At 44.7% G+C, this 11849-nt stretch overlaps 1 protein-coding gene across 3 annotated transcripts in view; it reads right to left on the bottom strand.

Annotated features, from left to right (window-relative positions):
* Window positions 1–602: 602 nt before the first annotated feature.
* PRIM1 (DNA primase subunit 1) overlaps window positions 603–11849 on the bottom strand; it is a 28415-nt gene continuing 17168 nt past the window's right edge. Inside the window, exons 10-11 of one of the 3 annotated variants that reach the window (XM_062203422.1) lie at window positions 6739–6837; window positions 603–3513 (exon numbers count right to left, since the gene is read on the bottom strand). In XM_062203422.1, the coding sequence (XP_062059406.1) occupies window positions 3494–3513; window positions 6739–6837 (119 nt within the window). In that variant the 3' untranslated portion in view covers window positions 603–3493. Of the gene's footprint in view, window positions 3514–6738; window positions 6838–7620; window positions 7965–11849 lie in introns of those variants that run through there. The other 2 variants (XM_062203421.1, XM_062203420.1) reach the window with 2 other exon arrangements.

Below are 11849 nucleotides of genomic sequence, written 5' to 3'. Positions count from 1 at the left end.
TCATCTTTGCCAGTTTCCTTATATGTAAAATGGGGACCATTAGCAAGATTAGGTAATACATGTCATTTGCTGAGCAAATGTTAGTTACTATTAAAGTTGTAGATAAGATTCATTTCTAGCTAAGTAAATATGTGATCTCTGCTATTTACAGTCAGGACTAGAAATAGCCATCTCCTCAGACCTCCTACAGGGACCATTCCCCCTTTCTCTCCGACACTGAGTTTCCCTAAGTCTGTGTTGAAGTGACTAGCCTAAGGATGTATTTTTTTTTTCCTTTGGGGTTCTTACTACATTTCTAAGTTTGGGGATGAGGCCCTTTGGTTCTACAATTTTAGTATATGTGAATTGGAAAGTCAGGGAAAAAGAAAGCTAGCATTCTCTGAGAATGGTTTTTCTTCCAACAAGTATAGTATGTTCTGTAATAAGTTCATTGACAAGTATACCAGCTTTTGTCCAAGTACTTTGATATTAGAAGTGTTAATTTAAAAACCATGAGTATTATCTCTTGTTGGAAGCCTAATACCAGTCTTTCTCACTAAGATGAACTAGTGAGTCTTTAGTAATTTTTTATTTTTTTAAAAAGATTTATTTATTTGAAAGTCAGAGTTATAGAGGCAGAGAGAGAGGGAGTCTTCCATCCGATGGTTCACTTCCCTGCACTGGCTGCAATGGCTGGAGCTGTGCCGATCTGACCCAGGAGCCAGGAGCTTCCTCTGGGTCTCCCACATGGGTGCAGGGGCCCAAGCGTTTTGGGCCATCTTCTACTGCTTTCTCAGGCCATACCAGAGAGCTGGATTGGAAGTTGGGCAACCGGGGCTTGAACCAGCACCCACTGCAGGCAGTGGCTTTATCCGCTGTCACAGCACAGGCCCTTGTGCTCAACTAATGAGGAGCTTTGCACATCAGTCTTTTTTTAAGATTTATTTGAAAGTTAGACTTACAGAGAGAGGAGTGACAGGGAATGAGAGAGAGAGAGAGACATGTTCCATCTGTTCACTTCCCAAATGGCCTGCAATGGCCAGGGCCAGGCCAAAGCCAGGAGTCAGAAGCTTCCTCCAGGTTTCCCATTTGAGTGCACGTGGTCAAGTACTTGGGCCATCTTTGCCTGCTTTTCCAAGGCACTTTAGAGAGCTGGATCAGAAGTAGTGGAGCTGAGACAAACTGGTGCCCATATGGCAGCTTTACCAGCTATGCCAGTCAATAGTCCCAGTGTTTTTTTTTAAAAAAATAGGAAAAAAGTTTGAAGAAATGCAAAGCATTTTATCATGCTGACTGTATTATAATCCATTTTATATAAAATGAAAGAAAAAAAATATGTTAAAGGAAACATGAAGGAAAATTTCCATTAAACGGCAGCACCAACCTGACAGCTTGCCTCTCCTGCTTCTCAGAAGATAGAAAGTACACTAGGACTGTCTTGTTTAATCTTGTTGTAAATCCAGGCGAGAGCAACATGACACTTAGAATCCCTCAAACAAAATCAAACATGGAAGAAACAAGTTATGTAGATATGTAAGAAGTCCAAGTGTTCTGAGAAAAACAGGTTTTATGTAAATAAGTTGGGTTATTTTTTCTAAGCTGCTCTTTATAGTAACCCCTTTGTTCTCTGATGGAAAGTTAGGAGCTATGATTGCTGTAGTTGTGAAAACGACCCTAATAGGCCCTAATATTGTTAATCTAGTAACATATCTTTCAAGTTGAACTTTTGGTAGGTTTAGATGCACAGTATAAAGTGATTTTATTTACTTAATTTATTTAAAGATTTATTTGTTTAACAGGCTGATTTACTCCTCAAATGGCTGCCCAGGACTGGGGTAGGCTGAAGCTAGGAGCTTCACCTGGGTCTCCCATGTGGGTTGCAGGGATGGACACTTGGGCCATCCTCTGCTGCTTTCCCAGACACATTAGCAGGGAGCTGGATCAGAAGTGGAACAGCTGGGACTTCAACAAACACCCATATGGGATGCTGGCACTGCAGGCTGAGCCACAGTGCCAGCCCATAAAGTGATTTTAAAAAGATGGGCAGGGGGCTGGTGCTGTGGTGCAGCAGAGGATGCCTGAGTGCTTGGGCCCCTGCACCCATGTGGGATACCCAGAAGAGGCTCCTGGCTTCGGATTAGCTCAGCTCTGGACATTGCAGTTATTTGGGGAGTGAACCAGCAGATGGATGACCTCTCTCTCTCTCTCTGGCTCTACCTCTCTCTCTTTCAAATAAATAAAATAAAATAAAATAAAATAAAAAAAAAAGAGGCTGTCACCTGACCAATGAAAATATCAGTAGGTGAATTAGGAAGTGTCTGAACATAGACTCCAGGTTTAATCAACTTAACCATTTTTTTTTTTAAAAGATTTATTTATTTATTTGAAAGAGTTACAGAGAGAGAAGGAGAGGCAGAGAGAGAGAGAGAGAGAGAGGTCTTCCATCCACTGGTTCACTCCCCAGATGGCTGCAATGACTGGAGCTGCACCGATCCAAAGCCAGGAACCAGGAACTTCCTCTGGGTATCCCACGTGGGTGCAGGGGCCCAAGGACTTGGGCCGTCTTCTACTGTTTCCCAGGCCATAGTAGAGAGCTGGATCAGAAGTGGAGCAGCCGGGACTCGAACCGGCACTCATACCGGCACTCATATGGGATGCTGGTACTGAAGGTGGTGGCTTAACCCGCTATGCCACAGCACTGGCCCCAACTTAAATGTCTTAAGACTTAAGGACAAAGCCCTCATTGACTCAGAAATATGGAGATGGTATCCAGTGAACTGAGATGAAAGTCTTGGACATATTACTGCTCACTTACTATACATGGCAGCTGGTAGAACTCAGCATTTCTTTTTCTTTTAATAGAGCCTGGGCTCTTTTTCTTTTTCTTTTCTTTCTTTCTTTTTTTTTTTTTTAATTTGATAGGTAGAGATATAGATAGTGAGAGAGAGAGAGACAGAGAGAAAGGTCTTTCTTCCGTTGGTTCACCCCCTAAATGGCCTCTATGGCCGGTGCTGCGCCGATCTGAAGCCAGGAACCAGGTGCTTCTTCCTGGTCTCCCATGCGGGCGCAGGGACCCAAGCACTTGGGCCATCCTCCACTGCCCTCCGGGGCCACAGCAGAGCTGGACTGGAAGAGGAGCAACCGGGACTAGAACCCGGCACCCATATGGGATGCCGGTGCCACAGGCAGATGACCAACCAAGTGAGCCACGGCACTGGCCCCAGAACTCAGCATTTCTATCTGATGTCTTAGGACCTTTGTATAATATTAAATTTACAAGTTGTCTGTATTCCACTTATTCTTTCCTTAATTGCTCCTTCCAGGAAGCTCAACCCTCCCCTTTGGTTGTCTCAAGATGTCTTTTCAACATAAATTAATTCTCAAGAAAAGAAAATTTTACTTTGAGCATGAAGATGCCTACACAGTTCTGCCATATTTATTAAAATGGCTCTTGAAGTACTTGATTGTTGGGTGAAAACAGAAGATATCCACGCTGGTTTGAGGCACGCTGTCTTCAGAAATCTTTTTGTAAATCTAAAATAAAATATATTTTCATCAAGGGACAGTAAGAGAAAAGAAAACAAAACCTATTTATTTTCACATTCTGATTTGCTTAATGCCTCCATTAAATTCACATCATGCATGAAGATTTGCTTTCACATTTGCTGAAGCCCACATTCTAGGCTGAGCCAGTATGGAACCACGAGAATACAAAGGACTTAATACAGCCAGTTGGAATGGTGGCTCAGCAAGGCTTTCCAAGTTCAGAGTCATCATTGTTCATTCAGCAAGCACAAATCTGAGTGTCTGAGTAGAGCATTATCTTAGGCAGTACTCCTTAACTGTCACACATTTAATTAGAAAATAAAGTGGAGAGGGAGTTTGTATTTCTGTAACATTGCCTCTGTTTCCTAGCATACCCATCAATCTCTTGAACAGTATTCCAATTTTTTTCCTTTTGCTTCACACATAAGCTCAGGTCTCCCATTCAAAGAGCTCTTCATTTGACACTGCTGTTCAATTTGAACCTCTTCGTTGCTATATCCTACAGACTCCATCAGTTCCTCATCTTGAAACTGTCCTTTCTACCTTGCATCTCTCTACTATGGCTTCTTCTTTTTAAAATATTTATTTATTTGGAAGTCAGAGTTACAGAGTGAGAAGGAGAAATAGACAGACAACTTCTGTCTGCTTGATCACTCTGTAAGAGGCCACAACAGCCAGACTGAGCCGAGCCAAAGCCAGGAGCCGGGAGCTTCATCTGGGACTCCCATGTAGGCGGCAGGGGCCTAAGCACTCGGGCCATCCTTTGCTGCTTTTTTTCCCAGGCACATAAGCAGAGATCTGGATCGGAAGTGGAGCAGTTAGGACTCAAAACTGGCACCCATATGGGATGCCAGTGTTGCAGGTGCTGGCTTTATGTGCTGTGCCACAACAATGGGCCTTACTTCTTTTAAATATTTATTTGAAAGGCAGAGAGAGAGAGAGAGAGAGAGAGACTGATTGATTTTCCATTTGCTGGTTCACTCCCAAATGCTTACAACAACCAGGGCTGGACTAGGCCAAAGCCAGGAGCCTGGAATTCCATCTGGGTCTCCTACATGGGTAGCTGGGACCCAACTACCTGAGCCATCATCTGCTGCCTTCAAAGGTGTGCATTGGCAAGAAGTTAGATTGGAAGCCGAGTTGGGACTCACACCCAGGCACTCCCATAGGGTTACCAGCATCCCGATCTGAGGCTTAACCTGCTGTACCACAATACCTACACCTCTTTCTTCCTCCCTTTTTATAAATTATTTATTTATTTGAAAGGCAGAGTTACAGAGAAGAAGAGAGAGAGAGGTCTTCCATCTGCTGGTTCACTCCCCAGATGGCTATAACAGCTGGAGCTGTGCCAATCAGAAGCTACGAGCCAGGAGCTTCTTCCGGGTCTCCATGCAGGTGCAGGGGCCCAAGGACTTGGGTCCTCTTTTACTGCTTTCCCAGGCCATAGCAAAGAGCTGGATCAGAAGAGGAGCAGCTGGGATGCTGGCATTGCAGGCAGCGGCTTCACCCGCTACGCCACAGCGTTGGCCCCAGTACCCACACCTTTCCACTTCTAAATCATTACCAAGTGTCAAAGATGGTTCCAGTATTTGTATCTTTTGGAGACTGCAATTCTTTTTTTTTTTGGACAGGCAGAGTGGATAGTGAGAGAGAGAGACAGAGAGAAAGGTCTTCCTTTTTGCCGTTGGTTCACCCTCCAATGGCCGCCGCGGCCGGCGCATCTCACTGATCCAGCGCCAGGAGCCAGGCGCTTCTCCCAGTCTCCCATGCGGGTGCAGGGCCCAAGGACTTGGGCCATCCTCCACTGCCTTCCCAGGCCATAGCAGAGAGCTGGCCTGGAAGAGGGGCAACCAGGATAGAATCTGGCTCCCAGACTGGGACTAGAACCTGGTGTGCCGGCGCCGCAAGGTGGAGGATTAGCCTGTTAAGCCATGGCGCCGACCTGGAGACTGCAATTCTAAATGTCCTAATGGCAATAGCCCAACTGGCCTCTTAGGTTCTTTTCCATCCTGTTTTCCCCCAGATTTTTCTTTCTACATAAACCTACACATCAAGGTACTCCCTGCACAACCTCTAATGGCTTTCCTGTTCCCAGTGAATGAAGCCTGAACTCCCAAGTATGGAGTAATTCAAGGTCAACCACACTTTGGCTTCAGCCTGCTTCTTCAGATTTATACCTCCTCACATCCTGACATAATTTTTTCCAGGTTAGCTCTACTACATGATAGATTTGATTACCTCCAGAGTGATAGGATGTTTTTCTGCCTCTATGCCTTTGCTCTTGCTGCTCCATCAAGAATGAACAGCTAGGAGCCGGCGTCGTGGCGTAATGGGTTAAGCTGATGTCTGCAATGCTAGCATCCCATATTGGTGCTGGCTCAGTTCCCAGCTGCTCTACTTCCAATCCAGCTCTCTGCTAATGTGTCTGGGAAAGCAGCAGAAGATGGCCTAAGTCCTTGGGACCCTGCACTCACATGGGAGACCTGGATGAAGATCTGTGCTCTTGGCTTCAGCTTGGCTCAGCCCTGGCTGTTGTGGCTATTTGGGAAGTGAACCAGCAGATGGAAGATTTCTCTCTGCCTCCCTCCCTCCCCAGCCCCTGTAACTCTGCCTTTCAAATAAATAAATAAATCTTAAAAAAAAAAAGAGAGAGAAGAATGAACAGCTCTTCTCCTTTCTGTATGCAGTAGCCTTATCTCACCAAATCTCTGCTTAGGGAAATCCTACTCAGATTTCAAGGCACTGGGGATTAGAATTTCCAACAGCAGCTCACTGAGAGGAGTTCACATACCACCCTTTTCCACTGTATGGAGTTCATTTTTGTATAATCCATCCTTGCTTGTCATAGTATCTTGACAGAGAAAATGTGTTCAATAGATATATGTTAAACCCTTGGAGGCAGTGGTGATGACTCTCGAGTAACTGGGTTCCTGTCACCCACGTGGGAGCCCTGGGTTGACACTCTAGCTCCTGGCTGTGGTCCCAGCCCAGCCCTGGCTGTTGCAGGTATCTGGGGTATGAACCAGCAGGCAGAAGATCTTTCTATCTGTCTCTAAAATAAATAAATAAAAACTTAAAAACATTAAAGCTGGTAAAATAGTACATTTTGGGAGGTAGGCAAAAACTAGAGTTCAGATATCTCTCATTTGTTGGGTGCTTTAAACTACTACATTAAGACTTAACTAAATAAATGGGAGAGGCATAGAGTCTTACCACTCTTCTTGAGGAGTTCTCCTTTTCGGGATTTATCGAGGTTTTCAAGAAACTGTTCAAAAACTTTGACATAAGGTGCCAGACTGGTCTTCTTATAATCTGAATGAAGAAAGCATATTATCATAGCATGTTAGCAGCAAGAATAAAAGGAAAATGTAACTTTGACTTTCTTGTAAGAATTGTGTAAAATAGTGCCACCCCATAGAAATATGAGAAAACCATAAATAATTTGAAAGTTTAATAGTCATATTAAATGCAAAATTCATTCTAATAAGGTATTTAACCCATTATATCTAAAATATTATTTCAACAGAGAGAAAGAGACAGTGCTCCCATCCACTGATTTACCCTTTCTATCTGCTGGTTTACTCCTACAGTGCTGGCAATGGCTGCGGCTGGGCCAGGCCAAAGCTAGGATCCAGGAGTGGATCCTACGTCTCCCCTGTGAGTGGCAGGGACCCAATCACTTGAGCCATCATTGCTGCTTCCCAGGGTCTGCATTAGCAGGAAGGTAGAGTAAGAAGTCAGAGTACTGAACTCAGGGACCTAGATGTGGGAATCTTTCTTTTATTTAATTTACTTATTTAAAAGGCAGAGCAACAGAAAAGGAGACATAGAAGTATTCTGTCCACGGGGTCACTCCCCAGATGGCTGTAACAGATCAAAGCCAGGAGCGAGGAATTCCATTCAGGTCTCCCACATGGGCAGCAGGGACCTAAGTACTTGAGGCACCCCTGCTGCCTCCCAGGGCCTGCATTAGCAGGAAGCTGGACCAGGAGCAGAGCTGGGACTCGAGCTAGGCACTCCAGTGTGGGACACAGGTGTTCCAAGTGGTGTTTTAAGTGCCGTGTCAAATGCTCATCCTTAGTTTTTTTTTTTTTTTATAGATTTATTTATTTACTTGAAAGTCAGAGTTACACAGAGAGAGCAGAGGCAGAGAGAGAATGGTCTTCCATTCGATGGTTCACTCCCCAGTTGGCCGCAACAGCCAGAGCTGTGCTGATCCAAAGTCAGGAGCCAGGAGCTTCCTCTGGGTCTCCTACATGGGTGCAGGGGCCCAAGGACTTGGACCATCTTCCACTGCTTTCCGAGGCCATAGCAGAGAACTGGATTGGAAGTGGAGCATCCGTGTCTTGAACTTGCGCCCATATGGGATGCCGGTGCTTCAGGCCAGGGCATTAACCCACTGCGCCACAGTGCTGGCTCTCTATCCTTAGCTTTTAAATCTAATTGAAATTAATTAGGAAAAACTTTAGTTCCTTAGTTATTCTGGCCATATTTCAAGTGCTTAGTAGGCACATATGTGGTCACTGTGTTGAACAGGGCTGCTCTGTAGCATCTAAAACCACACGTTTACTCTGGTAGTCATACTTTCTGGTATCAGATCAACATACTCTATTAAGCCCCACTCAACATCCCCCACTCCAACTTTTTTTTTAAAATAGAGACAGATACCTTCTATCTGCCAGTCTACTTTCCAAATGCCCCAAACAGCTAGAGCTAAGTCAAGAGCCAGGAGCTTAATCCAAGTCTTCCAGGTGTGTGGCAGGGACCCGAGTACTGGAGGCATTACCTGCTGCCTCTCAGGATGGGCAGCTGGGATCTGGAGCCAGGCATTCTGACACAGGACGCAGGAATCCCAAGTGGCACTCTAACTGTTCTGCCAAATGCATGCCCTACCATGCCCTTCTTTAGAAACTCTGGCTTTAATAAGAAGTAGCTTAAAAAAAAAAAAAGATTTATTTATTTCTTTGAAAGTCAGAGTTACAGAAGGATAGGGAGACACAGAGATCTTCCATCCACAGGTTTACTCCCCAGATGGCTGAAACAGCTAACGCTGGGCCAGGCTTAGCCAGGAGCCAGGAGCTTCATCTGGTTCTCCCACACAGATGGCAGGGGCCCAGGTACTTGAGCCATCCTCTACTTTTTTTCCCTGGCACATTAGCAGAGAGCTGGACCAGAAGTGGAACAACTGGGACTTGAATTGGCATCCATATGGGACACTGGTATCACAGGTAGCTTTACCCTCTGTGCCACAATGCCAACCCCCAATAAATAGCTTTTTACTAACAAAATTAAACTTCAGAATGGTGATAAATGCACTGCATTGGGTGTATGTCTTACCTGATTCATAAAATAATGTTTAAGATGCACTCAGCATGGCACAGTGGTTACATGGCTGGTTGGGATACCCACATCCTGTATCAGTATTTTTGAGTCCCAGTTATGATGTTTCTGCTCCAGCTTCCTGCTGCTGTGCACCCTGGGAGACAGCAGATGTTGGTTCAAGTACTTGGGTCCCTGTCACCCACCTGGAAGACTTTGGATTGAGTTCTGTGCTCCTGGTTTCGGCCTGGTCCAGCCCTGGCTGTTGTGGGAATTTGGGGAGTGAACCAGTGGATGGGAGATCTCTCTGTCTCCCTCTCTATAGTTTTCAAATAAAAATAGGCCAAAAAAATTGAAAAAAAAAATACACAACAAAAATTTGAATATAAAATATTTTTCATCCATTTCATTATACAATCTATAATTAATACCAAACAGGGGAAGAATCTGGTTGAGAAGGGCTTTAGCCTGATAGTCTGTTTTAGCAGTATGTGTGTCTATGTGGAATTAAAAGTCCTCTTAATAGTTCATTAAAAAGAGTGAAAACATTATACTCTTCAGGGCTAGTGTGGCATTGTAGGTAAAAGCACAGCCTGTGATGCTGACATCTCATATGGGTAGCAGTTCATGTCCCAGGTGTTCCATTTCTGATCCAGCTCCCTGCTAATGGCCTAAGAATAGTAGAAGATGGCCCAAGTACTTGAGACCCTGCCATCCACATGAGACCCTGATGAAGTTCCTGGCTTCAGCCTGGATCAGCCCTGGCCATTGCAGCTACTTGGGAAGTGAACCAGGGAATGGAAGACCTCTTATCTCTTCCCCTCTCTCTTCAACTGACTTTTAAATAAATAAATAAGTCTTCAAAAAAGTTATACTCTTAAAAAATTTAGTAAATATTATAGGGTTGGGGCTGACACTGTGGTATAGCAGGTAAAGCCACAGCCTGAGGTGCCGACATCCCAAATGGGCACCAGTTTGAAGCCTGACTGCTCGACTTCTGATCTAGCTCTCTGTTAATGGCCTGGGAAAGCAGTGGAAGATTGCCCAAGTGCTTGGGCCCCTGCACTCACATGGGAGATCCGGAAGAAACTCTTGGCTTCGGATTGGCCCACCTCCAGCCATTGCAGCCACTGGGGGAGTGAACCAGTGGATGGAAGATCTCTCTCCCTCTGCCTCTCAAATAAATAAAATCTTAAAAAAATTACAGGGTTTACTTGGGATTGGAAAAACAATCTTGACAACAATATTTAAGGATGAATATCTGAGCTGTGGCAATTATGATAGTATATTACAATTTTGTTCTAACTTTATATGTAATGAATAAATTTATATCAAAGAAACAGCTTATTTTGGGATCAGCTATATGGTACTTGAGCTTTTAATTCAAGATTCTAAGCCAGTTGGATGAGGTTTATATTTTTTACCACTTGGAAGATATAACAGTCAATAATTATTTAAACCAATATTTTCTGCCCACATATTATATATTAAGTACTATGCTAAGTACATATATATATGTGTATATATATATATATATTTAAAGATATATTTATTTGAGGCCGGCGCCGCGGCTCACTAGGCTAATCCTCTGCCTTGCGGCGCCGGCACACCGGGTTCTAGTCCTGGTTGGGGCACTGGATTCTGTCCTGGTTGCCCCTCTTCCAGGCCAGCTCTCTGCTGTGGCCAGGGAGTGCAGTGGAGGATGGCCCAAATCCTTGGGCCCTGCACCCCATGGGAGACCAGGATAAGCACCTGGCTCCTGTCATCAGATCAGTGCGGTGCGCCAGCCGCAGCGCGCTGGCCATGGCGGCCATTGGAGGGTGAACCAACGGCAAAGGAAGACCTTTCTCTCTGTCTCTCTCTCACTATCCACTCTGCCTGTCAAAAAAAAAAAAAAAAAAAAAAAAAGATATATTTATTTGAAAGGCAGAGTTATGGAGAGAGAGGGAGAGATAGCGAGATCTTCCATCCATTGGTTCACTCCCCAGATTGCCACAACAGCTGGGACTGTGCCAAGCTGAACCCAGAAGCTTCATTTGGGTCTCCCACTTGGGTGGCAGGGGCCCAAGTATCTGGTCCATCTTCTGCTATTTTGCAGGCCATCAGCAGGGAGCTGGATTGGAAGTGAAGCAGCTGAACACGAACTGGCATCCATATGGAATGCCAACATTGAAGGTTGTGGTTTTACCCACCATGACACAACACTGGTCCCATTTTCTAAATTTTAAAAAAGCATATGGCATATTGGCCAGTGCCGCAGCTCACTTGGCTAATCCTCCGCCTGCAGCGCCGGCACCCCGGGTTCTAGTCCTGGTTGGGGCACTGGATTCTGTCCCAGTTGCTCCTCTTCCAGTCTGGCTCTCTGCTGTGGCCGGGAGGGTGGTGGAGGATGGCCCAGGTGCTTGGGCCCTGCACCCGCCTGGGAGACTAGGAGGAGGTACCTGGCTCCTGGCTTCGGATCGGCGTAGCGCACTGGCTGTAGCGGCCATTTGGGGGGTGAACCAATGGAAGGGAGGACCTTTCTCTCTGTCTCTCTCTCACTGTCTAACTCTGAATAAAAAAAAAAAAAAGGTATAAAAAAGCATATTGCATAGAACTTGGGTTTTAAGTATTTTTTAAAAAATAAGCTGGAAAAACAAAATCTATCTATAAAATCAATATATGTATTAAAGGCCAAACAGGCATAGGGGTAATTGTAGGCATCCAAAGAATCCATCCATATTGACTAAGGTGGATTATGAGTTGGGTTTAGAAAACGGCACAATTAGAACAGAGTGGAGGTTGGAGAACATTAAGGATTTAAGAATAGAAAGGAAAGAGCAAACAGAACTATTGTGAAAAAGGGCAAAGGCTTAAAATCATAGGCACTAAACAGATAATAAGGAATTTACGTATCACCTATTCCAACGTCCATCAGTTCTAAAACATCGCAGACTAGCAGCGAGTCGCCTATTTATGAATACTTGAAATGACAGGCCATTCAGTTTATTCCTGCAGTTGTATTT

This window comes from Lepus europaeus, chromosome 10 (genome assembly GCF_033115175.1).
Source record: "Lepus europaeus isolate LE1 chromosome 10, mLepTim1.pri, whole genome shotgun sequence".
NCBI classification, from domain to species: Eukaryota; Metazoa; Chordata; class Mammalia; order Lagomorpha; family Leporidae; genus Lepus; species Lepus europaeus.
Note: the sequence above shows the minus strand (reverse complement) of the source record. Positions and strands in the feature narration are given on the sequence as shown.